The following is a 27,902-nucleotide window of genomic DNA, read 5'->3' as shown; positions in this document are numbered from 1 at the left end:
ACTGTTTTGCGTTGGGCCTTTAGCCATTGGATTTCTTTCAGAGAAGACAGAGTAAGAGGAAAGGCTGCCTACTGCAGGGGTTGAGATAAGACAGGAATGATCTCCTGGCCCTTATGGAGTTACCTATAACCAAGTCAAGACAGGGTGCTGCCTGCTCTGGTGGATTCTCTCTGGGAAGCGTTAGGCTTAGGAGAAACTACCCCCTGCTCGAGGCACCAGAGAGAAGGCCACAGGCTGGAGGAGTGTCAGGAAGACCAGCTCAGGGAACCGGGGAGAGGAGTGGGTGACCATGGCCACTGAGAGCAGACGCTGTACTCTTCCGTTCAAAGGCAGGAGCACACGTGTGAGGGTCCCGTCTGGGGCTGGATTCTGGGGGTAGGTGGCTTCACTCAGCGAGTGTCAGGACTCCTCTCCAACCTCTCCCTCACGCCTGGGACGCACCGGCGGCTAGGCACGCGGGGATACATGAAACGACAGGCACATCCACAGAAACTCAAAACACACTCCCAGGGAGCCCACACCACTGCCGCCCGCCGCCTGCGCTGCGCTCTGTCAACACGCACTCATATCCACCCGCGCGAGGCTCACGCAGCCTCCCGCACCCGGCGCCTGGGTGCGTGCGCTCGCCCTTGGGCGCTGCCGTCTCCGTGTGCCCCTGGCTGCCAGGCGTTCCTCCGGGAGGGGGAGGAGAGGCTGCGAGGAGTGAGAGACGAGCCGGCAGGCCGAGGAGAAGGGAGGGGGAGAGAGGGAGGGGAAGCCGGCCCGGGGAGGAGGAGAGAAGCGAGGAGGCGGCTCCGGCAGCGCGCGGCGGCGGCGCGGAGAGCTCGGACTGGGAGCCCAGAGCTCGGCTGGGCAGCGGTAGAGGAGGAGCCGCAGGAACTGCAGCTCTGCCAGCTTGGGCCGAGCTTTAGAGACCCCGGCCTGGCTGGTCCCTGCCAGCCGCAGGTGGGAAGGGGCTGGGCTGGGGGGCGCGGGTCTGCCAGCTGGGGGCTGAGCTGAACCGCGGTGCTGTCTCCTCCCTCGGTTCCGTAGACGGAGGCTGAGCATGGAGCTGTCCCCCCGCAGCCCTCCCGAGATGCTAGAGTCGGACTGCCCTTCACCCCTGGAGCTGAAGTCAGCCCCCAGCAAGAAGATGTGGATTAAGCTCCGGTCTCTGTGAGTCTCCGGGCCAGGGGGGATTGGGGGAAGGGATCTCAGGGAGCCTGAAAGGGGTGCGGGAGGTAGCTGAAGCCGGGCCGGTGGATTCACTGGGGCACACATGTTGGCAGGTGCGAGAACATAAGCTGCCCGGACACGCGTGGCCAGGCCACATGTGCAAGGCATGTGCACCGCAAGCCGGCCGCTTGGAGCGGGTTTAGGAGTTGCAGAGCTAACGAGGTGCCTGCTGACCCCCTGGGTGACACATGCGGCGCAGAGAGGCGGCACAATATTTGCGGTGTTGGCAGGGCTGCGGACGGGCAGCTTTCAGGAGGTGCCAGGCTGACTCACACGTATCTTATGTGCAGGGTTGGGTAGATGTGAGGCACATCACATGTGTGTACATGAGTGTCCCAGGGTCACAGAGAGGTCTGTAGAGTGACTGCACACAGATGCAGGTCCAGTGCATGGGGATACTTGTGCCAACCTGTGGGTCATACGTATCTCGGCTGGGATTGGTGGTTTCTGCCTCCTGCATCCTACAGAGGGTGGGGGTAGCGGAGGGGGTTGCCCCGTTCCTGAGCTGTTCATCTCTCTTGGGGCCTGGAAACATACTCTGCATACATATTAATGATGGGGACCCACCTAGGATCTAGAGAAGGGGGGAACCCTGTCCTGGGGGAGAGGGCGTGGAGCCCCAACCTGGGAGCTGGAGTGGTGGTGAGGGGAGATTGGTTGACTGGGGCAAGGTAACTGTCAAAGCCTTTTTGTCACTGTAGGGTCTCCCAAGGATCTCCAAGCACACCAAGGCATCTTTTCTTATTTTTGCAGGAAGAGGGGATGTGGAGAGGAATAAATGGGAAAGGGAAAGATTCAGGTGTCCCATACTCCAGTTCTAGGGAAGGAGAGGAAGTTTTCTTCCTGCTTATCCGAGAAGAAGAGGATTGGTTCAAAGACAAGCCATGTACCATGTTTATCTGTCAGCTGCCACCCGATAATCTCTGCAGTCTGTTGATCCTTAACCAGAAAACAAGAGAAAGTGCTGCTCTCCCTGCTATGACTCCCCATGGCCCTAGGAGAGAGACTGCAGATGTTTGGTGAGGAAATACAGGGAACACAGCCTCAACACGCAGTTGCTCCCCAATATTCTCAATTGTGAGCACTGAAGCTTTTCATTTCTAGGTTCCGGCAGAGGGAGAGATGGGGATTGAATATGGATAGATGCTTATGATTGTGTTGTTTTAAAAATACTTCACCTGTGGCGATAAGATGATGCCTTTATGTTGGGCTGGTGGGTCTGATTTACATACCAGCTGCTTAGAAAGGCCTTAGGGAGAATGGAGGCACGTTGGGCAACAAGGCTTGAAATCCAAATGTGCTTCTCGGTCCCCTCCTTTGCTGCCTCTGGCCAGTGCAACTTGCGGGCTCCATGAATCCTTGGAATGAGGTTCTGGGATGAAGAAATGGAAAATCGGGTTGAATCAGTTTTTGTTGGGAGGAGCACCCGGGTGATTCTTGATAGAAAACCCTGCTCTGTTGATGGTAACTAAGCTGGCAAGAAAGGTAGGTAGGGAAGTGGTTGAAAGACAAAGAAGGGACCTCAGGGTCTAGAAACAGGACAACCCAAGCATCCCAGGATGCTTTCCCGCAGCACGAGTGGCTCATCATATCTTCCCCTTGCCTCTGTTCCAGATAAGGGACCCTGCAAAAGAGGTGGGTCTACCCATTCACTCTCTCCCACACCTTTCTAACCACAGAGCTTTTCTGGAAGCAGATTGCAGTTGCTTCCTTTAGGGTGAGAAGTGGCCTATGGCAAGAAAACAGGACCCTCAGAAGAAGGCACTGAAACTCAGGGGAGGAAGGGAGTGGAGGCAGCTGCCCCTACAGAGCCTGTTAGCTGAGACATCCTTGCAGGAGATCACGGTGGACAAGGATCACTAATCTTATTGATGAGATTGTTCTGGTTTTCACTCACTTCAGCAATCTGGTCCTTAAGAGCTCCAGCTACATGTCATAACTTATCCAGAGAAGTACCATCTCCTCAATATTAATTACCAAGGATAGATTCCCAGTCTCAAAGCGGAGGAAGATCTTGATACCAAGGTAGATCTGAAGTTGATAGCTTACTGGATTTGGCCCTGGATTTGAATCCTGGGGAGGCTTTGCCAGTCAGATGAAGAGAAAGCAAAGGATTGAGGATTTTTCTGGGTAGGAGAGGGAGACAGCTCTCAGGGTGAAGTGGTTTCTGAAGAGGTGAGCAAAGAGGGCATTTCCACCTTAAATAGAAATAAAACTCCCACCCCCACCCCAATCACCACCTGTACCCAAAAAGGCCCAGGTGGGAAGGAGCTATTTAGTCTGGAAACAGGGAGATGGGCATGATTATCTCAGGACTAGATACTGAATGGGCTTCCCTGGTGTCTCAGACAGTAAAGAATTTGCCTGCAATGCAGGAGACTCCAGGTTCGATTCCTGGATTGGGAAGATCCCCTGGAGAAGGGAATGACAACTCACTCCAGTATTCTTGCCTGGAGAATCCCATGGATAGAGGAGCCTGGCAGACTGCTGTCCATGGGGTCACACAGAGTCAAATGAAGACAGATGGAATATTCTGCTGCTCAACATGTCCTATCTCCTCCATCCTAACTACCCTTTTAATTTCTAATCTGGGACATTGAGGGTCTCTTCAGGGAAACTGGGCCTGGTGTTTTTTCTTCTGGCTAAAAAAGCCCATATGAATATAATTGTGCAGGGCAATTTCTTCTTGGGAAGGGTATCCAGGAATTCTATTTTCCATACTAGCACTCTGCCAAAGATAAATTCAGAATCTGGAACATATTAGCTGTCGGATTTCACCTCTACCTAGGGGAAATTTTCCTAAGTAAGCAGACTCATAAGCTGAGGCATGGGAGACACTGAGCCAGGCACTTCAGGGATAATGGATGAACCAGGACAAATTTTGGCATCTCTAACATTAAGATGAAGGACTGGGCTAGTCTGCCCACTCTTCTCTGAGACCAGAGAGCCTTGAGGAATGTGGGGGACGGACAGTAGAAATGGAAAGGTTTTTCGGTGTCTTTTGCAAAACAAGAAAAACTATGAGTGGAGATTGGTTTGCCATCCTTAGCTCATTCATTCCTTCAACAACTCTTAATCGAGTGCCTCCTGTGGGGCAGATGATGTGCTGGGTGCTGGGGATATGGTGGTGGGCAAAATGGACCCAGTCCCTGATCCTATGGAGCCTGTCATATGGTTTAACTCCATCAAAGAGAGTGGAGAGTAGGGGAGGCCCCCTGCTCCTTGTTTTCTGACACCCACCCAAGTGGTAAAATCCAACCATTCTGGTTTCTGCTTCATCGCTTACTTTGGAGGGGGGTTATACACAGTACAAGCACATATATGAATTCTCTCTCTCTCTCCCAGGATAGTACAAGCCTCACTCTTCTCTTTGCTCCAGTTTCTTCTGAAATTTTACAGACAAGACTTCCCTCTTCCTTGGCATAGCATAAAACAACCCCTTTCTCTTTTCCTTTCTCCACGTGGTGCACGCTCAGGCGTCCATGGTTTAGACTCAATGTCCTAAGCTATGGTTCAAGGTCATTTCAGGGGAGCTGGAGCAAGGACACAGTTGGGGATTATTTTTGCCCATCTTTGTTGCATTGGAATCTAGTGTGCTACCCAGAACATAACAGGCCCTCAATAATTGCTCTTAAACAAAAGAATGAACAAATGAATGAATATACCTGTATATGTCACAGAGCCCAGTTCCGTCTCTGATTCTGTGGTGCGTGTGTTCCTGTGTGCAGTGGGGGAGGGGAGTAGGCATGGGAATTGGAGAAAAGGAAAGGTTGTTTTTGTTATTGTTTTTAGAGGGTGATGCTCAAAAGTGCTGGGGTTTGAGAACCTCTGAACAGAGCCTGGAACTGAAGGAGTTACAGAAACAATCTGGAAATGTGAACAAGATGTATCAGAATGAAACTGTGAATGCCTGACATGTATACGCATGTATCTGGTGTATCTAGGTAAAGGCTGATGTGTGTGACAAGGACAGTTGGTGACGTCAGAGCTCCATAATGATGTTTCTTTGTTTGTATGTTTAGAAACAGTATGTCTGATAATAAATATGCACTTACCTGAATACCTGAAATTGTCCTATGTATGAATGAGATGATGTATTTGTGTATGTGAGTGTGTCTAGGTAATGGGATGATATATATGTGTGATCTGTGTATGTGTTTGTGACAACTCAGATTTTTGGACAATCCTGGGGAGAGCAAATGCACAGGAGAAAGAAGCCGAAGGAAAGGACTGAATGCCTCATTGATGTCTTCTACCTTTAGTTCTCATTTTGTGTCTGCCCCACGGAATAAGCTTCTGTGGTTCTTTTTGTGCTGCTGTCCTTTCTCTGCACATGGCTGTGGAGCTGCCATGAAGACTGCGGGATAAACTGTGGCTTCTTGGGCCTCTGGAGAAGAAGGAGCATCATTTCTCTGAGGCCTTGGTGGGAATGGTTTTTAGTTCCTTCCTCCCTGGATTGCCCCTTCCTCCTTTACTTCCAACCCTGGCAAAGGGAATCCCTCCTCCCTGGGTTTTATATCCCCTCTCCCAGTAGAGGTTTCTATTTTCCCCGTCAACTTTGTCTTGAATGAGGCATCTCTTGATGGTTGAGTGTGGAAAACTCCTGCAGTAAGCTGAGGGGGATGTGCAGAGAGAGGGGGAATTCAAATTCCGACCAGTGGAAGACCTTCACAGACCTCTGGTCACAATAGGTGGCTTCAGGGGAGAGACCAGGAGGCAGGGTCATGGCAGTGGAGGAGCCCAGGGAATGCTGGGAGACTTGACTTCCTGTTCCCCCTCTGCCAAAGGCTAGCTGCATGGTCTTGAAGTCACACAGTCTCTCTGTGTCCCTATTCTTTATTTGGTATCATCCATATGAAAGTGGTTTTTAAATGATAAACTCTGATGCTCTTTCAGCCTGGGAGAGTTTGCTGGGTGAAGAGGCAGCAGAGTAGTAATAAATGGGCAGTCACTGGCTTGGATGATGAGAAAAATCAAGATTCAAGAGGCAGGAATATGAATGATATAGTAGGTTTGAGTCCTGCTGTCTGGGGCCTGATTTGGAAGAGTCTCGGTGATGGGTGATGAGTGGTTGGAGGAGGTGAGGCAGGTGACTGAGCTTAGAGAATAGGAGGCTGGGTGGGCTAGGAGGAGGGCTGTCCCACAAAAGGTGTGGTCCTCTAAGGTCAAAAGAAAAGATGACAGACTTACTCTCTATCATCTTTTTTTCAATTGGGCAAACTAGAAGTGGACGGAACAATTGCCCTTGTAAGATGTAGTGGGTGCAGGGCGCCTAGGGACTGCTGTTGGTGAGTTCCAAAAGCACTGGGGAAATTCCCCTCTGGCATTTATCCTAAGTCTCTAGGCCTGGGGTGATATGATCAGCTATGACACATTCTATTTTAAAGAATCTGTGTAGTCCTTTAGAACCCAAATACCACTCTGGTTGCCCTGGAGGCTGGTTAAAAAGACGGTGGAGATCCCGCATTTGAGGTTGCACTTAGCACTTTTGCCAGGAGGAGGGTGCCATAGATTGGGGATGAAGCTGGGAATGGAAGGCCAGGTGAGAGACCCAGGGGGAGGGAAGCGTGGATGTCTCTAGACCCCTTCCACTTGCCCCCTGTGCAGGGAGCTCCTGAATGCAAGCCAGGGGTTGTTTCACATCTTCCCCTCTTTTTTTTCAAACACCCCCATCAGACTGGGATGGAGGAGCTAGGAAACTTGAGAGAGATCTTTCCTCTTATTTGTGTCTTTAAAGGGATCATCAAGGACTTGTTTTCAGCTTTTCTGCTCCCTCTGTTTTCCTCTTTAATTTTTCCTGCATCTTTTCCTCTGCCCTTTCCCTCCTTTGTTTCCATCTCTCTCTGGCTTCTCTTTCTCTGCTGGGCACTATGGTGCTCTCTCGTGTCCCTCTTCCTCTCTCTCCCTATTCCCTTTGGCTTACCCCCTCATTCTGGCCTTCAGTGCTCCTAGTCCCCACTCACCCTGGCCAGGAGTCTGGAAACATCCCTGCCCACCCCGGGGGTGGGGCTTCTCCAGGCCCAGGTATCCTTGTGATGGTTCAGGGCAAGGTTGCTGCAGGCACATTTGAGGCCACCTTAGGAGTCCAGCCTCAACTCCTGTATTCTACAAGGCCTTTCTTTTGTCTTCTCAGTGACCTCATCCTCCCAGCTCCTCTAGGGAGAAAGCCAGGTAATTGCCTTTGGGTCTCAGGGGACTGATTTTCACAGGTACAGAAGTTGAGTAGCTATTTTCCAGCTGTCCCCAGGACAGCAGCACAGAAAGGGGGACAGAACCAGGGCAGCAGGTGGGCTGCAGGCGAGACCACTGGGAGACTGGAAGTTGTTAGATAATGAGATTATCCCCTAAGAGAGGAAGACTTAATGGTCCAAGAGAACTGGGAGAGAATCCTGGGAACAGTGAGTGAGGCCAAGAGGAGACTTCAGGGGGAAGAAGGGCTACTCAGAAGGGAAAAGTAGAAAAGTGAGTTGTGACCCGCCCACTGCAGGGAGGTCCCTAGTGCCAGAGCCCTCACCCCTCTGTCCCCCATGTCCCCAGTCCTACAGTGGCTCCTCTCCCCGCAGCATCTTCTACTATATCTTCTCCCTGTCTGGGAAGAAAAGAGCAGGTTAGGATATAACTTCAGCATCCCAGACCTGGCAGAAGTCCACCGAGGGAGCTGGGATGGGGTTTTGGTGGCTAAGCAGGTGTGGTGGGGAAAAGGACACATTCAGGGAGAGGCCTGGGCGCTCAGGGCTGGGAGGAAAGCTGGAAAGCAGGTGCTCAGGTGGTACCATGTTGGATTCAGCCAAGTCCCCAGGTCAGTTGAGTCCACAGCTGCAAGGAGAAGTCAGACTTGCAAATAATCACAGTGGCTGCAGTGGGATGATTAGGCGGCCAGCTGGTGTTGGCACCGTTTAGACTGAGAAGGGAGCTTGCCTTCCAGGGGGGCTTAATGATGCTCTGGCAGGCAGGACCTGGGGGCCAGAGAAGCTTCTTTCCTTCCTATTCCTTGGCTTCTCTGCTTCCCTGTTTATCAGCTCTTGCACATCTAACTTGGCACCATCCTCCTAGTTCTCGCCTCTGTGCCCACCTTGTTTGGAAACTTCTTGGGTTGAGCGTGCACGCATGCTGACAGTGTTGCCAGGCTCCCTAAACCCCAGCCTCTTGTCTACAAGCAGTAGCTTTAGCAACCCCAGTCTGAGAGAACTATAATAAATCAAATTGCACCAGACTCATCCCAAACACTTCTTTGTCCTGACTGTTCTCTTCCTTTCTACTCTTTGAAATGCCAAGAAAATATGCTGTTCTTTTCACTGAAGCAAGATGGACTGAAGATAGACATGCAGGAGAACTTCCCGGAAAGTTCATGGAGGTTAGAATGTAACCTCCCTATGATAAAGAAGAAAGCCACACTCTTCCTTTAAAGCATCAGTTTTGGGCTAAGTTGGGTGAAGCAGTGAGCCAGTCAAAAAAGATAAACTCCTACTCAGGCACCCTATTTTCCTAGTGTCTCCAACCCAGGCACTGAATCTGAGAACCATAATGTGTTACAGAGAGGGAAACTGATGCCCAGAAATAGTTGGTAAAGTGGGGGCAGGGCTGGGACCAGACTCAAATCCTGCTGATCCAGAATCTAGAGCTACTCCCATAGCAGTGGCAGTCAGTCCCTTGCCAAGCTTCCAACTCACTCTCCCATCTCAGGCCACCTTCAACATCTGTTAGGTTCCCCAGAAGCAGGGCATCTGCTGGGAACATCTGTTGGGATGTGGTTCGGAGGGCTGGTGGGGTGGTCTGTGTGGAGGTGGCTAATGAGCAGAATTAAATCGTGCAGGGAGGGAGAGGAGGTGTGGACAAGTGAACCAGAGCCAGAGTTCTGAGCTGGGTTCAAAGTTCAGAGTTCTGAGTCTTCCCCTCACCTTCCTGCCCACCCTCCTCTTTCCTCCGTCTTTCAGGGGCTGAAGCCGGAGGGAGAGGTGACTCATCTGTGTGCTGGGCAGGGAGCTGGGATGTCTGGGTTCTTGTTATTCTGGGCTAAGGCTCTAGCTACTTAGATTACCCACTTCCTCACTGATCTGAGCTGCGCTGGGCTGTTGCTAGGAACACCTGTTAGAAACGGTTCTAGGCAGGAGGCAGAGGGGGAGTTGCCTGCACACACACACACACACGCGCGCACACACACACACCCGTGTGTGTGTGTGTGTGTGTGTGTGTGAGTTGACTCCCTTCCCTGTTCCTCAGTGTTTCCCAGACATTCTTCTGCAACACTTTTCAAATCTCCTTTCCTAACCCTTTCTCCTGCCCCTCCCCCATCTCGCTCCACTTGCTGGGTTTCTTTCCTTCCCCCACTACCCACCCGCCTTCCCAGGTGCTGCCCATCCGCTCTCCACCATCCTTCCGTCCAGCTCCTCTGTCCAGTGCCTAGAGAGCTCGCACCACTGCTGCCGTGTCCACCTGAGGATTGCTGCCTCCAAGGATGGCACTCTAGCTCTGTCACTAGGGGGGTTATTTTTATCTCTGGAGCCACCTCCGCCACTGTGCCCAGCCAGCTGCCCGAACCAGGGCTGCCTGTATAGCAATGTGAAACCAGGGGAGTGAGGGGAGTGGCAGTGCTTGGGAAAGGTGGGGGTCTGGCTCTTCCCGGTTTCTGGAGCTCTGTGCTCTGCAAGTCCCCAGTTTCTGCTTCCCTGGTCTCTGTGGAATAAGGAGCCAGGGAGGAGCCCCTGACATCTGGAATGGTGGTGGTGGGGATACAGGCTTTTCTATTTCAGGGGCCCTGGGTACAAGGGTGGGCACAGGGGGCTTTGTTCATGGAGCACTTGTAATGAACCTTTGCTGAATTAACAAAAACAAAAACTAAATGGTAATCTTTCACATATACACATCACTTTATAGTTCCCCAAATGCTCTTGTATGATCTCCTGTGAGAAGTGCATGAAGCTTGAACTTACCCATTTTACAGACAAGGAAAATGGAGCCCAGGGTGTCTTGTTCAAGGTCATACATAGTGCTAAAAGGCAGGCAAAATCTCCTGATCTTAATTAATATCCTCTTTCTATTGGATTTAGATGATTTCCTTGATTTTTTTTTTCAGTTTCTGAGATTTTTAAGCCTTTAGATCAGCCAGTTAATCCATTCCTCAACAGCCCTCCAGCCACTACCCCTTACACCCCTCTTTTCTGACCAGGGGTAGAGTCACCTATGCTTTGCTCATTCCTTATCCCAACTCCTATTCTTCAGGGCAGGTGAGGAAGGGTGGGGATGGACCAAGGAGGGAGGCATGATAGTTGAACTGCTTGCTATTTTAAAACTACATTTAATGGCTAGAGGAAAATTCACTCTGGGGTCATCACATCTATGCTCTTGCTCTCAGTCTCTTTAACTCAGACAGAAGTAGAGTGTAGCATGTGTGTAGATGAGTGGGTGAGTGGGTATGTGTGAAATTTTTCTCCCCAGGAAGGGATGGTGGTTGATCAATGTCCTTTCTAATTAGGAAGAGTTAATAACAGGCTGGTGAGATGAGCGTGGTGGGATGCACGCTGGGATGATGCAGCATGTAAGTACTTGGGGTGATGTGGTAAGCCGTTATTTCTCCAACTAGTTTTGGTTCTACTGGGCAAGGGAGCAGAGGGATGGACAAGATATCCTCTCTGGAGCTTTTCTAGTCTAAGAAATCTCTACCTTCCAGTAGGAGGGTTGGGGTTAGTGCCGACTTGGCTTGGGGGCTGGGCCTGGAGTCAGGTGAGGAGGGGGCACTGCCCTGAGTTGGTGTTTGCTGGTGTACCATCTGCCCCCACTCCCACCCCGTCTCTATCTCTCCAAAAGCGCTTTTCTACAGAGCAGGCGGAATGACTTGTCCCGCATCCCCGAGGGGCGTGCCAGGTCTCTGACTCCAGGGCTAGTCCTTTCTCTCTAAAAACACTTGCTTCATGGCTACCAAGAGTCCACACAACCTTGTAGACATTTAACCTTCGTCCCTCTTTGCTGCTGAAGCCAACTTCCACTCGTCCCAGTAATTTCCCAAACTTCATTTGGTTATAATCCTTCAAGGCTATAGCACAGTGACAAAGTAGTTTAGTTTCTCCCTGCTTTTGGTGGGTAGGGGTGCGGTGGGCGATGAAGCAAGACTTCCCATCATAAAATCCTGGCTCTTAGCCCGTTTCTTTTCTCTTTCTTCTGTCATACTCATCCCCTCTAGTCGCTTTTCCTCATCCCTACATCAACCCTAGACCTCGATGAAGTAGATCGTAGTTACGCGGAACCCTCTTCACCCGCTGCGCTAGGCTTCACCCGGGCTCTCCTTAGCCCCGCCCATCCCCTCCGCTGACCAATCGCAGCCCCCATGCGCTTGTGTTGGTGACGTCACCCCTTAGCCAATCGGGAGGCGGGCTGGGGCTGTTTGCGCACATCCATTCCGCACCGCAGAGCCCGGGTTCTTCCCTTCCTAACCTGAGCGGGACCAAAGCCTGGAAGAGAGAGAGGGGGCTTGGTCCCGCAGGCTCTTCGTGGGCTGTCCCGTCACTTCGCCCTCTGGGCTGGAAAGACCTCTCCAGTCAGTTTACGGTTATTTCCCAGTCCCCGTTTGACAGATGAGAAAACTGGGGCTGGGAGTATTCAACTCGCCTAGCCTCTCGGTTTCGATGAGCAACTCCTGACTTTCAGTCACTGCTTGGGTGGGGGCTTTCCTCCTTGTTGAGCGGGTCTCTGGGTAAGGATACCCGGATCCCTAGCTTCAGCAAGCCCCTTTTCTGCAGTTTCTAGTTCTCTTCCTGTCTTGCTTCCGTCCTTGCAGGTGGGTTAAAGCTCATTTTGAAGAGTGGCCCCGGAAAAAAGACCCTGAGAGGGAGCCAAATCTGCCTTCGCCTAGCTGGGACGCTCTGGAGGGCTCCTTCCACTCCACTGCAGACTTCCTCTTCAGGACAAAGTCAGGATGGCTCCCTGTCCCTGTCCCCTTAAGCCTCCTGCTAACCCTTTCCTTCCCCCGAAAGAGGAGCCCCACCTCCTCAGAGCAAGGGGCTGGCTTATGCTATTTCTGTCCTTTCTGGGATTCTTCTGAGAACAGATTCTTGTTTTTAGTCTGATTCAGATGTGAAACTTTTCCCGCGGCCTCTCACCCAGTTGTGGGCTGGGTCTCTGCCTCATCACTCCTTCCAGCTAGGCTCCTCCTGTTCCCCTCCCCTAAATTCTCTCTGTTCAGTCAGTCGGTCACTTTTGCTGAGACCTAGAGAAGGAAGTCCGGGGCCTAAAAGGGAGCCACTCCCCTCAGGGGCCCAGGGGCCTGGGGGGCAGCATTTTGATACTCTGAAGTAGAGAACTTTGATTCCCATGGCCAGCCCTGTTCCTGTGCAGAGGAGTCACCTCCAGGGTCCTATCCTCAGGTAGGCTCCAGGGAGGAAGGGAGAGGGGAGGAAGAGGACCAGAGGACAGGCTGCTGTGGGTCTACTACTTGTAGTTTGGTGGAAGAGCAGGATCAAGACTTGACAGTCCCATATGGGGGTGTGTGTGTGTGACTAAGCAGTGGCAGGTGACTTAGCAGTATTTTCCCTCTTTTGCTCCCTCTTGAACCCCAGCATTCTTAAGACCTCACATTCCTCCAATATCTCCTCATCTGGTCTTAAAAATCCAAAAGGGAGATAGGATTCTTCTTTCAATTCCTGGTCCCTTAGCTTGAGGCTACTCTGTCCTAAGCTCTCTACTTACGGTGATCTTTCAGGGAGTGTGTGTGCTGGAAGTAGCGGGAAGGGGCTTTGGAAATCACCAGATCATCTGATGGGGGCTGGAGAGCTGCACTTGTCTGGGGCATTGGGATCATTACTGCCCAGAAGCTACCTTTTCCAGCTGGCTACTTAGAGCTGGGAGAGACTGAGGCCTTCAGGGGTCAGGACCTGAGACTTTCCCATGGTGTGGGGAAGGTCAAGGAGAAAGAAGTGGAGATGGTGAACCAGCGCTAGGAGTGGAGTGGGAGGACTCTTGGGAGGAAGCTTCCAGTTTTCCTTAGGTCTGGATGAGGACTGGACAGGGGTGAGCATCCTACCCATCCAAGCAGACGAATGGCGAGGTCCCCTTAAGCGAGGTGGGTCTGGGGAGATCCTAATTCTAAAGGGCGTCGGAATCCGAGAGGCCCCCCACCAGGCCAGGAAGTGTCGTGGGGAAAGTTATGTAACTCCAAGAGGGGGAAGTTTAGCACCTGAATCCTTCCAGCTGCCCGAGTCCAGGCTCCCTCCTTAGACACCCCGCTTGTCAAATTTATTCTTTAATCTTTCTTTCCGTCCCTCCCCTCTCCTTCTGGTATCTGGATCATGTTGGGTTCAGATTTCAACAGGAGCTGTAAAAGAACTTCTGGACAAGATCGAGAGGTGGAGGCGGGAGGAACTTGGGGGCAGGGGTGTGTTGAAAGCCAGCTACAACCACGCTCTTCTCCCTAGGCTGAGATCTCAATTGTGAGCACTGGCAGATAGCCCCCCACCTGATTAATCTGCCCCCTTTCCCTTTTATTTTGTTCAGTGAACATTTGAGCACATGCTGTGTGCTCTGAGCACAGCTGCCAGGACAGACAAGAAGTCATCGTGAGTGCGATCGAGACACCCCCAGTTTCCTGTGAGTCTGATGGTGTCCACAGACAACATCACCCCATGAAGGACAGATGACTGACACTGAAGGAGCTATGATGCAGTGGGGTCCAGCCTCACTTTTGGTGTTTGGGGCACAGTTAGGCTCCAGTAGAATGAGTTTTAGGCTGGCCAACCTGATTGAGATGGACAAGCTGTGTGACAAGTCATATAACCACCCCCATAAGGTGATTGTGGTATGTAATTATAAAGGAAAGATCATGGTCATTATCATCCTCTCATTTCTTCTGCTAGGGGGCTTCCTAATTACCAGCCTCCATTCAAATTAGGCTCACCGTTCTTCACCTGGACTTGGGATCAAGAAGACAGGTGCTTGCTGGATTCGAAGGGAGTGAGGTGTGAGCTGGGTAGGGCAGGCATGATGCTGGTCAGTTAATTTTAATACAAATCATGTTTATAGAGCCTCATTGTATATGCCAGGCCTTTTGCATGCATTATTTCATTTAATTCTCTTATTAACAGCTCTTCCCAGGTGGCTTCCCTGATGGCTCTGTGGTAAAGAATCTACCTGCCAATGCAGGAGATGCGAGTTCCATCCTTGGATTGGGAAGTTCCCCTGGAGAAGGAAATAGTAACCCACTCCAGGATTCTTGCCTGGAAAACCCCATGGACAGAGGATCTTGGCAGGCTGAGGTCCATGGGGTTACAAAAGAATCAGACATGACTGAGTGACTGAACAGCAGCTCTTCACGGGTGGTTTAGTGCTGCCCACGTGACCAACGCAGGTAGTTTATTATAATCCTCATTATTTTACAGATGAAGGAATTGAAGGTTGAAAATAAAGATTCTCAAACTTTAGGGTGAGTTAGAATTATCTGGGATGTTTGTTAAAAACACAGGTCCTTGGACCCAAACCTTAGAAAATCTGGTTAAGTAGGTGTGTGGGGAGACCCAGAAAAGTTTTTTCACCAGTATCCCAGGTGATTCTAATGTCAGTGGTCCATAGGCCACACTTTGGTAGACACTGATGAAGAAGTAGTGACTTGCCCAGGGCTCATATCCAGGAAGTGAAAAGTTTGAATGTGGGATTTCTACCTCCCAGAGCTGTGCTGGGATCCTGCGTTTCCGTACTGGAAATAAGGTTGCACAGCCTTCCCACCCCCCCCACCCCCCCACCCTCTAGGCCCATTGTGAGGATAAAAGGAGATAACGTAGGAGAAAGCACTTTTTAAAATGTAGAGCTGGCAGCATTGTTAAGAGATTATGCGAATACATGCAAATGAGCACCCGTGGGCTTGGCTGTTCATTTCGGGAGCTTGTGCTAGGATGTGTGTTTCCCAGGGTGGCTCAAGAAAGAAGGCAGAACTTTGGAGGTGGGCATTGACCCCTAGTGGGCAGAGTTTTCCGTTGTAAAAAGGGCTGATTGAAGTGGAAGATTAGGGCTGGGATTGGAGCAGGGGCCTTTCCTTCTTCCTGGGTTGTGTCCCCAGACTCGAGGGTCCCTGGCCATGGGGACTGAGCGGGAGAGGGCAGCCCCAACTTGTGGCTGGGCCCTAGAGACAGCGGTACCTCTTGGCTGTGTGATCCCCGGTCGGCTCTCAGTCGCTACTTTCCAGCTCATTGGCTGGAAAGCCTTTATGTTGTCAGCCTCTACGCCTCCTCCCTAGTGAAGCCTGAGCTGGGGCTGGGCTGTACGGAACCAGGGCTCTTCCTCGTGGAGCTGCCTGCTCTTTTCACATGGAGGAGGCGCAGCTGGGAGGCTGGGAGTGCAGTTTGAGGATAGCCCACTGAGGAGGCTGCAGCCTCACCCTCCAGCTTCTTTCCCTGCCATTTTCCCTCTTTCCCTTCTGCCTCATCTGCAATTCAGACCTGTCTTTGGCCAGGACTGCTGGTCCCTGGGGTGAGAGTTGGCCGGTGATGCTTCCTGGGGCTGGCTATTTTGGGCGCCCCTATTCCAAAGCTGCTGAGACCCCAGGATTCTAGAGCTGCTTCTGTTCAGGAATGCCATTGTTCTCCCTCCCCCAGCATCCCTGGGAATCGATGCTAATTTCAGCCTCTGGTCCCTGACTCATACTCTTCTCCCTGACTCATAGGGTGACCTTGGGTTTCTGAAGCCCCTCACAGTGGGGAATTGTGCTGGCCACTGTTTCACCTCACCTTGCTTTTAGGTGGGGTGGGGCAGAGCTGCGAGAAGGAGCCAGAGGGGAATGTTTCATCGCTTTCTTTAAAATCACCACCTAAAATCAGAGAGCTTTGTGTACCTATGACTGCCTGGGCTGGTCTCAGGCAGTCATAAAGCAGACTTTTAAGAAACCACCCAGTTAATCCCCCAGAATTTGTGAGTGCAAAATATGAGGGATGGTCCCTTCAGGCAAAGCATCCAGTGAGACCCCTGACCCCACCCTCACCACTTTGGCTCTGGGGGAAGCTGCCTCACGGCAGAAATAGGGGAGGGGTACAGTCACCCTTTGCCAGAGGCTGTCTCTGGAGTGACACCAGGGAGGCAGGGGTTAATCTTGCGCTTTGTCCCGGTTGATGGATTCTGGAATCATAATCCATTAGCTCTGCCTGAATGGCGTGAGGCCCGGCGAAAGCATTCAGATTGGTCTTTGTTCTGTGTCTTCGCCATCCCTGCCAGGGACAGAGGGGCTGTGGACATGTACCCCCTCCCTGCCCAAACCAAGAGACATAATGAAAGAATGCTGGGGGCCCTTTTGATGGCTGTTGTTCCCAAAGTCCTCTATCAGAGGGAAATAGGCAGTTTCATCTCTTGGTTATTCAGACTTTGAAACAGATCATCCTCAAAACATCACCCCAGGGGCTTGTACCTGCCTAATTCTGCTGGGCCCCAGGCAATCTAAACGAGAGTTTTCAGGAAACACTGACTAAAGGGGAGGTGTTGAGAGGTCAGAGGTGGGCGGGGACTGTGGAAGAGCCTGGGGTTTAACTTTGGGGGGGTAGATAAACTTAGTGCAGGCGGTGGCAATGGCCTGTGATGAAAAACACTAGCTGCTGTTATTCTGTTAGAAAGATTAATGCGCTATAGAAGGCTGTGGCTGTTTCTGGAACACGCATCCTATTAGGTATCCTGTTCTCTTGACAAGGTAGCGGCGCCTAAGCAGGTTCTCTGTACCCGCACCCTCACAGGCTGCGCTACATGGTGAAGCAGTTGGAGAACGGGGAGGTAAACATTGAGGAGCTGAAGAAAAACCTGGAGTACACAGCTTCTCTGCTGGAGGCCGTCTATATAGATGAGACTCGGTGAGAGTGGTGACGCGGAGCGGCGGGGAGAAAACCCACACACAGAAGAGAAAGATGCCAGCCAGACACAGTGATCCAGGGACGGGGAGTCAGACAGAAAGCTGGGGATAGACACGCGTGACAGGGCCAGAGGAGGGAGGCGGGGAGTGAGGACAGATAGATCTATAGGTAGACTTATCAGCAGAGATAAAGAGGCAGAGGAACAGACTTGCAGAGAGAGACAAACACAGATTATCAGGAAGAGAAGACCTTTCCAGAGCTGGCAGGGACCTTAAAGCTCATCGCATCCTCACCTTCTTCCCAGGGCAGAGGCCTTCCAGACCTGGTCTGCCCAGGTCACACGTGGCTAGTGGGGCTTCAAATGTAGCAAGTGTGAGTTGAGATGTACATGTATATGTAGAAAAACATGCTGGATTTCAAAGACTTGGAAAAAAGAATGTAAAATGTCTTATTAATATATTTTATATTGGTTGCATGTTGAAATGATAGTACTTTGAGCATATTAGGTTAAAGGAAAGTTATCATTTAAGGAGATTTTACCTTTTGAATATGGCTGCTAGAAAACTTGAGCTTCCCAGGTGGCGCTAGTGGTGAAGAACCCGCCTGTCAATGCAGAAGACATAGCAGACCTGGGTTCAACCCCTGGCTTGGGAAGATCTCTTGGAGGAGGGCATGGCAACCCACTCCAGTATTCTTGCCTGGAGAATCCCATGGACAGAGGAGCCTGGCGGGCTACAGTCCATGGGGTTGCAAAGAGTCAGACGTGACTAAAGCAACTTAGCACGCACACAAGCACTAGAAAACTTAGTTATATATGGCTTGCATTTTATTTCTGCTGGACGGTGTTGCTGGTCTGGAGCATCCTCGACAGGTGATATCCATGCCACTGGCTGCTTGAATGCTTCCAGAACTGGGGTGTTCACTCTCACATAGTGACCTGTTTCATCATTGGCAACATCAGATACAGAAACAGAAGTAAAAAGGCTTAGCAAAAGAAAGTCAAGGGAGGGTCAGCGAAGGGAGAGGCTGGTGTGAGAGTTTCCAGGGTGTGGGGTGTGGCTGGGCCCAGGGTCTCCAGGCTGTGGAAGCGCCTGCAGCCTTTCCTCTGTGACTCCCGCTCTGGGGCCTCAGGCAAATCCTGGACACGGAGGATGAGCTGCAGGAGCTGCGGTCTGATGCGGTGCCTTCAGAGGTGCGGGACTGGCTGGCCTCCACCTTCACCCAGCAGACCAGGGCCAAAGGCCGCCGAGCGGAAGAGAAGCCCAAGTTCCGGAGCATCGTGCACGCGGTGCAGGCTGGCATCTTTGTGGAGCGGTGAGGCTCCCCACGTCCTGCCTCCCTCGGCCCCTGGCGGTGGCCCTCTTTCCCAGAGGTGTCTTCCAGGACTCCACTGTATCACCAGCCCATGTGCCCCTGGCCCAACCGCCCAGCCCCGCCTGATCAGACCCCATGATCAGACCTCATTCAGGGGCTCCTTTCCTTCTTCTCCCTCAGGATGTTCCGGAGAACGTACACCTCTGTGGGCCCCACCTACTCCACTGCCGTCCTCAACTGTCTCAAGGTGATCCCGGGGAGAAGGTTAGGGGTGGGGGATGGAATAGTCCTCAGGACTTTCAGACTCCTCTGGGGTGATTTTTACTTCCTTTTTTAATTGTCATTTCCTTGGTTCTCAAAACAACTTTGACCCACTTAAGAGGCAAAGTCCTGACTTCTTGTCTCTCCCATACTGAATGATATCCAGGAAGAAAGAGGCCTGTTTACTACTTATTTTCCTGCTTCCCATGTGTCTGTAATCATTGGGAAGTCCTCCTTGAAGTCTAACTGCAGCCCTTGCTGCTGCTGGGATGTCCGTCTTGGGAGTCTCCCTGCTTAGTTCCTTGTTTCTCCATAGAACGTGGACCTTTGGTGCTTTGATGTCTTTTCCTTGAACCGGGCAGCAGATGACCACGCCCTGAGGACCATCGTTTTTGAGCTGCTGACTCGGCACAACCTCATCAGCCGCTTTAAGGTCGGGCAGCCTCCTCCCTCTGCCTCTGGGCAGGGTTCCCCACTCCCACCACCCTGCTCCCACAGGCACATTCTATGGGCTCTCTGGCTCGGTCTCATTGTCGGGGAAGTCACCCTGTGCCCACCGCAGTCTGGCCTTTCCTCCGCTTGCTGCAGTCCCAGCCTCTGGCTTCATGTACTGCTTTCCAGGGGAAGGTTCTAGCCTGTGGCTGTCCAGCCCAGGGTTCTTTCCTCTTCTCCTTTGCTCTGTCCCCTAACTTGTCCTCTCCAGCCTGGCTGCAATTCAGCCCCCTGTTTCAGCCCTTCTGCCCGTGGACACTGGAGGCCTGGGGTCCAGAGGCTGTCAGCTGGTGCTCTGCAGGACTAATGTCTCTCCATTTGTTTTTTTTTTTTTTTTGGTGGTGGTGGGGGGGGGGGGCCTCTCCTCCCCTCCCCCTCCGGCTCTGTCCAAGGAATTTTATGGAAAGGATCAGCTCTTGGCAAGGCTAGGTAGGGCTGGAGAATTGCTCTTCAGCTTGGCTGGCCAGGAAGAATATGGGATTAAAATCTTCTTCAGATCCTGTGCCAGGAGAAAGCGTCTTTGGGGAACAGGGGCTGGAAAAAAATCACTTCCTTGTGGAGAAACCACAGTTGGAGGATGAGGGGGATATTAGGTCTGCACTTGGGTGGAGTGACAGTAGACGTTAGATCGGAGAAGAAAGCGTGTGTTCTGAGGGGGATGCATGGTGTGTGCTCAGTTGCTCAGTCGCTCAGTTGTGTCTGACTTTGCCACCCCATGGACTGTAGCCCACCATGCTCCTCCATCCATGGAAATTTTCAGGTAAGAATACTGGTGACATGGGTTGCCATGTCCCATGGAGGGGCTTGAGGGGTGGTCAAAGGAGTCCAGTAGGAAGGCCCTCCCAGAGGGCTCTGGAAAGTCCTCTGCCACCCTCTGCCTCCACCTCACTATAACAGAGTATTGGTGTGTGAGAGCCTTTCCTTGACCCTTGACTCCTCCTTTTACAACAACTCTCAAGAGAGTTCCCAGAAGTTTGGTAAGATGCTCTGAGATTCTCTTCAGGCCTCCCTAAGGCCTGTTCTTCTGCCATTTCATTTTCTTCTTTGCAATCCTGCCCTCTCCAGGACAGAGAATAGCAGGGTCTTCTTTTTCCTAAGATTTTTCTCAGCTCACATTTCTCCAAACTGGCTCTCAGACTTCCTCCAGACACCAAGGAAGGATGGTTCTGGGGGACCCCAAGAGTCACTACCTCAGGTTGGGTTTTGCCCACCCCCAAATTGCCTTGCCTTAAGGCAGTTAGAGAGAGGGGTCTTCATGCTCTAGAGTCCTTGCCCAGTAGAGACCCCAGTTGGAGCAGCTCTTTTAAGCTCCACATTCCCTTTCTGGGCACCCGGCCCCTCTCCTGCCCCTCCCCTTCCCTTCCCTTCCTCCAGGGACTCCATGGCAACGCAAAAGCAAGGGCAGTTGTCATGGAAACAGTCCTTTAAAATTCCCTGAATTTGGGGCACAGCCCTCCAGGGGTGGGGGCGGGGGATGTTAGGGTCTGACTGACTAGGGCACCTCCTCTGTGTCTCGCCACCGCTGCTCATCTCTACAGAGGGTTCCCCAAGCCCTGAACCCTGCTCTCCTCGCAGCCTCAGAGATCCAGGGGCAGGTACAGACACCAGCCTTGCCCTCTGGGGGCCTTGGGCCTTTGAAGGAGGTGAACATGCCCCAGGGCATATGCAGAGACCTGGAGAGCATTGAGCCCGATAGAGCTCTGGCTCCTGGTGCTTGTGTGTGTGTGTGTGTGTGTGTGTGTGTGTGTGTGTGTGTGTTTAGTGGACAGAGGGTGGGGGAAGGCTTCTCAGAGGTAGGGGTGATCTACCTTGGCTAGAGGGTCCTCTCCAGGTCTTCTTATTCTTTCCCCTGCTTCTGAGCCCCTCTCCATGGTATTGGTTTGGGGATGGGGTGGGGTGATTGGAAGGAAATTTTCTTTCCTCTTCTTAAAAATCTCCAGGGAAATAATAATAATTATAGCTACTCTTGGGAGAGCACTTGCTAAGTACCTTGTACTGTACTTATCTCATTAAATTCAAGGTAGGTGGTAGTATCTTCACCCTTCCATTAAGCATCAGAGGCACAGGGAGGCGCGTGGCTTGCCCAAGGTCACGCAGCCAGCGGGTGTGGAGCCAGGATGCGAGCCCGGTTCACTGCAGGGCCAGTGCTCCCCTAGCCCTGCCGTCTCTTCATGAAAGGGCCTCACTGACCTCTGTCCTCGGTGGCCTGCCATTTGCACATCCTCCACAAATCTCAGTTGCCCCTCTCCCACTGCAGATTCCCACTGTGTTTTTGATGACTTTCCTGGATGCCTTGGAGACAGGCTACGGAAAGTACAAGAACCCTTACCACAACCAGATCCACGCAGCTGACGTCACCCAGACGGTCCACTGCTTCTTGCTCCGCACAGGGATGGTGGTAGGTGCCCTGGAGGTCACTCTTCTGGGATTCAGGGTCTTATGGCTGCAGACTCGGCGAGTCCAGCCTACAGTTGATACACTCATTTCGTTTTTCTCTCTTCGGGTCCTCTTCTTTGGCATCCCAAAGTCTTTACAGAGTTGGATTGGACTTATTCACTCTAGAGAATTCCTGGGTGGACCGTAACTTCCTGGGCAGCGCTGGGGCTGTGTGGCCAGATGCAGAGGGAATATTGTTAGTAGGGATGGAAGAGGGTCTTTGGCAGTTCTGGGAGCTGAGAAACCTGACTGCATTTAGCCCAAGAGCTGGACGTGAAGAATGGAAGGGCTGGGATGAGCGGTCCAGCCTGTGTGTGGAGGTCTTTGGGTAGTCGACAGGGCGTCAGCCCCCTCTGATTGTCTGTCTTTCTCCCAGCACTGCCTGTCGGAGATTGAGGTCCTGGCCATCATCTTTGCTGCAGCCATCCACGACTACGAGCACACTGGCACTACCAACAGCTTCCACATCCAGACCAAGTGAGGGGTGGGGATGCGGCAGGCGAGGGCAGGGGGCGGTGGCGGGACAGGGGGCTGGATGTGGTGACCTTGTGCTTTGCAGATCGGAATGCGCCATCCTGTACAACGACCGCTCAGTGCTGGAGAATCACCACATCAGCTCGGTTTTCCGAATGATGCAGGACGACGAGATGAACATCTTCATCAACCTCACCAAGGATGAGTTTGTGTGAGCAGAAGCCAGGCGTGGGCATCCCTGGAGACCCCACACCCCAGCCCTCTCTTCCTGCTTCCTAGGCTTCCTGTCTAGCAGTGCTGATCACTCCTCGGGTTCTGTCCCTTCAGAGAGCTGCGGGCTCTGGTCATTGAGATGGTGTTGGCCACAGACATGTCCTGCCATTTCCAGCAAGTGAAGTCCATGAAGACAGCCTTGCAGCAGCTGGAGAGGTGACATCTGGTGGGGCGTGGCTGGGGAGAGGCCAGAGTGAGGGCTATGTGAATTGGAGGGCATCCACAGGGCAATGGGTGTGCCAAGTCCTTACCAGGATGTAGAAACTCTCCTGGCTCCAGGTATCTGAGGGTATCTAGTGTGTGTGATGGATGCGCACCTGGCTTTGGGTGTGTGGACAACTCAGGCACCTGGACTACTGCAGAGCGTTTGAGGTGGGGGTCTGAGACTGGTGTCCTCAGGGAAGCTTCAGGACAGGTATACTCTGGAATGTCATGGAAAATCATTCAGCCCTCTGGACTCGTTTCCCTATGTGTGAGAAGTGAAAATGATATGCCCCCCTCCACAATAGCTCACTGCCAGCCCCCACTCTAACAGGGCTACTGGGAGAGTTGTGTGAGGTTAAAAAAAAAAACAACACAGAACAAATGTCCTAATTACATCTAATGTTGCTTAAAAGTGGATGGGGAAAAAAAAAAGTGGGTGGGAGTATATAAATGTAAGAGAGAACAGACTGTGTTTGTGTGTATCCTGAAGGTGTGTGTTAATGTACGGTGTCTGTGTGTGGGAGAGTGGGCAGGGTCGGAGCGTGTCATTGTTGGCGAATCATAATAATAATTATTATAATAATAATTATAGGTAATGTCTACCGAGCACTTATTAGGTGCCAGACACTATTCTAAATACCTATATGTTGTATGTCATTTAGTTCTCAGAACAACTCTCTGTGGCAGATCCTGTTTTGATTTCTGCTTAGGACTGGGGAAAATGAAATATGGAAATTTTAAGTAACTTGCTGTACATCACACAGTCAGTGTGTGAAACATACAGTGGGGATTTGATTCCGGGCCCTTTGATTCTGAGAGCTTGGGCTGTTTCCTATACATATGTAAGTGTGTGTGTGCACGCGTGTGTGTATGTGTATCTTGTCTCAGAGGGTATTTGACGTTAGATCTGAGAGACAGAGTGTGATGGGAAGTTAGGAATGGTCCAGGCTTCCTTTTCCTAAACGATCAGTCTCCCTTCCCTTGCCACCTGCCCCGACAGGATTGACAAGTCCAAGGCCCTCTCTCTGCTGCTTCATGCTGCTGACATCAGCCACCCCACCAAGCAGTGGTCGGTTCACAGCCGCTGGACCAAGGCCCTCATGGAGGAATTCTTCCGCCAGGTAGGGGGCATCTTTGTCTGCCTTGCCCACGGGGCCTTCTCTCCTCCATGTTTTCCAAGTTCCCTGTTCCTCCTCCAGCTCCTTGTTTAGCTGTCTGCAGCTGCCAACCTGATCCCAGACCCATGGGATAGAATGTCATCTCCGAAAAGCTTAACAGTCATTGCTGGCAGTGGCATTTGCATGCTGCTCATTTCCAGGTCAAAGGCACAGAGCTCCCTCTTCTCCCCCGGCAGCCCCTCTACCCGCAGCTGCACCCCAACCGGGTAGACTGAAATAAGTCCCCACCCTGTCTGCTCCCCAGGGTGACAAGGAGGCCGAGCTGGGCCTGCCGTTTTCTCCGCTCTGTGACCGCACTTCCACCCTCGTGGCGCAGTCCCAGATTGGTGAGTGTCCCTTCCTGCAGGGAGGAGAGGGTTGGGAAAGGTCAAGGATGCTGGCTGGGCTGGGTCGGGACGGCTCCCAGTCCCCATTCCCGTCAAGGTGAGCCGCTATGCTGGAGCGTGGAGGTCTGGGGTGGAGTTCTCTGGGGTCACACAGATATCATCACAAAGGTTGCCCCCACTGGGAACTCTTGAGCCCCAGGTGACTGTTCCGTGCAGCTGGGGGCACCGGCGTGCCGGCCGAGTCCTCTGTGCAGCTCCCCAGGTCAGCTTCTCCCTGCATTATCTGTACTGCAGGTTTCATCGACTTCATTGTGGAGCCCACGTTCTCTGTGCTCACCGATGTGGCTGAGAAGAGTGTCCAGCCCACCGGGGACGACGACTCGAAGTCTAAAAACCAGCCCAGGTGAGTGAGGGTGGCTGGGGTGGCCAGAGGGCCCACAGAGAGAACCGACTGGTGGGGGAGGTGAGAAACAGCGACTCCTCTGTTGTGGGTCACACGTGGGGGCGAAAGGATGGGCGCAGAGGGTGTGGCCTGCACCCGCGCCCCCTCCACCATATTTTAATTTCTCCTATTAGCTGTCTTTATTGCCTTTCTGGCTAATGCTGTTTTCATTTTCCTTCTAGCGGAAGGGAAGGTATGGAGAGGGGTGGGGACTGAGGGGTACTCAGCAGAGGGAAAAGAGAAGGATGAGGCTTCCATCTCCTCTACTCTTGAGGGCTGGGAAGACCATCCTGGGGTGGGCGGGGTCTCACCTCCACAATGTGGGTGGGTCCTGCTTATAGCTTCCAGTGGCGCCAGCCTTCTCTGGATGTAGAAGTGGGAGACCCCAACCCTGACGTGGTCAGCTTCCGCTCCACCTGGACCAAATACATTCAGGAGAACAAGCAGAAATGGAAGGAACGGGCGGCGAGCGGTGGGTCCACTGGGAGGATAAGGCCTTGTTGGGAGGGCGGCTGATGGAGCAACTGTGCTGTGCTTAGTCGCTTAGTCCATCGACCCCATGGACTGTAGCCCAGCAGGCTCCTCTGTCCATGAGGATTCTCCAGGCAGGAGTACTGGAGTGGGTTGCTATGCCCTCCTTCAGGGGATCTTCCCAACCCAGGGATCGAACCCAGGTCTCCCGCGTTGCAGGTGGATTCTTTACCACCTGAGCCACCCACCAGGGAAGCCTGAGCAGCAGTGGGTCCATTTTCCCGAAGCGCCTTGAGCAGCCCTTTGTCCGACGCCTTCCCCAAGTTGGGAAAAGGAATCAGGCACAGGCTGACCCACCTGGAATGTTCTAGAATGGGGGCTGGAGAGTAGATAGGGACAGAAGTATTCCACCGCCCAAGGGGCCCTGTGCACACGGGCGGTCTGTTGGTACTGCCCTGAGGCTGTGGTAACCTGGTGGCCCTGGCTGAGGCATCTCTTCCTTAACGTGGGGCTGAGGGCTGTGCGTTTTAGCAAGGCTGGGGAGCCTCTCCCCAGGTGGGCACAGGCTGAATGTAGCTCAGCTTGAAGGAAGGGGGGGTGTGTGAGAATCGCTTCCTTCTTTCCACATATTCCTTGGGTTTGGGGAAAACATACTGCTCGGTCTGGTCCCAGCTTCCTTCCCGCTCTCCTGCAGGCATCACCAACCAGATGTCCATTGACGAACTGTCCCCTTGTGAGGAAGAGGCCCCAGCCTCCCCTGCCGAAGACGAGCACAACCAGAACGGGAATCTGGACTAGCGGGGCCTGGCCCAGGTGAGCCTATGGCAGTGGGCGGGCAGGAGGGCGAGGCGGGCGTCCCACAGGCCTCTCGGAAGGGGCATCTCTGGGCTTCAGCAGAGGCGAGGTTCTCCCTCTCTCCTTCCAGGCGGTAACCTGGAGGAAGTCAACAGAGAGGCCCGAGCTGGGACCTAAGTGGGGTGCAGGGGGTGTCCTGCTTCTTGGTCCAGGCCCTCCAGGAAGAGAGGGGGCAGCTCCCCAGTTCGGGGTGGGGCTGAGCAGCTCTGAGTGAGGGTCAGGAGAGGCACAGCCAGGCCCCAGGCTCTGGAGCTCAGCGGGGCTTGACTTCATTCCAGCACCCCCCGTGCCCTCGTGCAGGGTGCTGAGTGGGGGCAGGCCTGAAGAAGGTAAGGCAGGCTGGAGATGAAGGCAGAGATCAGAGCACTGAGGTCTTCTGTTCCCTTAGGTCCTCACTGAGTCCAGAGTGTTCGATGTCATCAGCACCATCCATCGGGACTGGCTCCCCCATCTGCTCCGAGGGAGCATGGACGTCAAGGAACAGAAAACCCACCCGAAGGACGAATGCTAGAGATTGTGGGGTTGGGGGAAGGGCCCCTCCCCACCTGACACCCATTGGGGTGCACTTTACTCTCCCGGTGGCAAGACTGGGGAACTTCGGGCTCCCAATGGTCACTGTGTCCATCCCCCTGCCTCTGGACTCTCCCCATGGCCAGATGACTGGTTGGAGGGGAGCTTCCTGGAGGTTTCCCAGGGCTTGGGGGGAGGGTCAGAGATGCCAGCCCCCTGGGCCCTCCCCCATCCTTTTTGCCTCCAAGTTTCTAAGCAATACATTTTGGGGGTTTCCTCAGCCCCCACCCCAGATCTTAGCTGGCAGGTCTGGGTCCCCCTTTTCCTCCCCTGGGAGGGGCTGGAACAGGATAGGAAGCTGGGGGTTTTCAGAGCTCTGCACAGGGCGGGGTGTGGGCTCCTTCAGGGCATGGCACCTTTCTAGGGCCTGGGAATGGGGGCATCCTCTGTACCCCAGACCTGCACTGCTTCACCCCCACCCCCGCCCAGACTCTGCAGTCTCCCCTCTCCCCCATTCTGGAATGGCGAATGGGGGAGGAGGAGCCAGAGCCACCAGGGGCTGAGGGGGGGCGGTCCTCAAGGACTTGGGATGGGTCTCAGCCCTGGGGCTTGTCACCTGTCCTGAACCTGTCGCCTCCTTCCCCTCCCCTGGGGCCGGGAGGCTCCCATCCGACCAATGTCTGTAAAGTGCTTTGAGGTCTCCCCAGCAGAGCACCTTCAGGATGCATCCTAGAGCACAGGCAGGAGAGCTGGGTTGGGTCAAGGGCGCATGGGGAGGGTGACAGAGAGGGTCCCTCCCCTCCCAGCCCTGGCCCAGGAGGCCCCTTCCTCGGACAAGTGGGGAGTGGCGGGTGGAAGGCAGCTGGCAGCCCAACCAGGCCCCCACCCCTTCCTCTCCTCAGGCTCCTCTGGCCCCGCTCTGTCCCAGAAAGGCCCAAGTCCAGTGACTGCCCTCCTCCTTCCTTGTAAATACCAGACATGCATTTGTACAGTGGGCCCTGTGCGTGTGAAGTATCCACGGTCTTTCAGACCTGCCACCTGCCACTCGTCCCTCCTACCCCACCCAGAGAGGGGTAGAGACGCATGTGACTGACCCCTGTCCTCGGTCTCTCGGAGCCCTGCTATAGCCAGAGATCAATAAAGAAGGGAGACCAGGCCTGGCTGCGTGTGTTGTTTGCCGGGTGAAAGTGCACTGGGCGTCTTCACGTGCAAAGTCTCTTCAAGCTGACAGAACCCTGGTGCTGTGTGTGCCCTGTTATATATGGAGGCCAGAGAGGTGAGGTTCTGCCTGAGGGTGCACAGCAGGGCTGGCAGAAGGGGACCTTTCTCTTCTGAAGTGCTTTTTATTCTCTCCAGCATACTACTTCTTCTAAAGAGGGGTGAATCTTGTCTTCCCTCCGCTGCCTGGAAAAGTCAGAAGCGGTGGGCAGGAGAGGCCTGGCTGTGGCGTCTGAGAAAGGTTATTCACCTCTGCTCAGCTTCTGTCGTTTACCCTGGCCCCCCAGTGTCAAGGACAAGGGGAGAGGTGACCTTTCCAGTTCCCAGCAAGGGCCTCTTCGTGAATGGCCCCCGTGGCCTCAATCTAGCTTGGCTAACAGGTTGGAATCTGGGTGGTGGTCTCCTCCCAGCTGCAGAGAGAACA

The 27,902-nt window shown here is 53.1% G+C and overlaps 1 protein-coding gene and 1 long non-coding RNA gene across 12 annotated transcripts; one reads left to right on the top strand and one right to left on the bottom strand.

Annotated features, from left to right (window-relative positions):
- The first annotated feature begins 782 nt into the window (after positions 1 to 782).
- On the top strand, positions 783 to 27,416 carry PDE1B (phosphodiesterase 1B). Of its 11 annotated transcripts, none has more exons than XM_086398924.1 (16): positions 783 to 945; positions 1,033 to 1,155; positions 16,911 to 17,024; positions 18,156 to 18,338; positions 18,519 to 18,585; positions 18,916 to 19,032; positions 21,349 to 21,489; positions 21,904 to 22,004; positions 22,087 to 22,212; positions 22,329 to 22,430; positions 23,479 to 23,599; positions 23,901 to 23,982; positions 24,277 to 24,385; positions 24,766 to 24,896; positions 25,590 to 25,708; positions 26,139 to 27,416. In XM_086398924.1, the coding sequence occupies exons 2-15, from the start codon at positions 1,046 to 1,048 to the stop codon at positions 25,691 to 25,693; spliced, it is 1,608 nt and encodes a 535-aa protein (XP_086255050.1). In that variant the 5' UTR covers positions 783 to 945; positions 1,033 to 1,045; the 3' UTR covers positions 25,694 to 25,708; positions 26,139 to 27,416. The 11 variants fall into 11 exon arrangements, with proteins under 11 accessions (XP_086255050.1, XP_086255053.1, XP_086255057.1 ...); XM_086398931.1 differs by lacking the exons at positions 783 to 945; positions 1,033 to 1,155 and adding exons at positions 11,596 to 11,746; positions 13,699 to 13,791; XM_086398933.1 differs by lacking the exons at positions 783 to 945; positions 1,033 to 1,155 and adding exons at positions 11,609 to 11,746; positions 13,699 to 13,990.
- Positions 2,397 to 3,297, bottom strand: LOC147371448 (uncharacterized). The gene is made up of 2 exons (XR_015163491.1): positions 3,113 to 3,297; positions 2,397 to 2,587 (listed from the first exon to the last, which is right to left on the bottom strand). It is a non-coding gene; the product is annotated as an uncharacterized LOC147371448 (long non-coding RNA).
- Positions 27,417 to 27,902: the final 486 nt, after the last annotated feature.

This window comes from Bos grunniens, chromosome 5 (assembly GCF_055505025.1).
Source record: "Bos grunniens cultivar Pamir isolate PY7600 chromosome 5, Bosgru_T2T1.0, whole genome shotgun sequence".
NCBI classification, from domain to species: domain Eukaryota; kingdom Metazoa; phylum Chordata; class Mammalia; order Artiodactyla; family Bovidae; genus Bos; species Bos grunniens.
The sequence above is the reverse complement of the archived record's forward strand: the minus strand, read 5'-3'. Positions and strand labels throughout refer to the sequence as shown.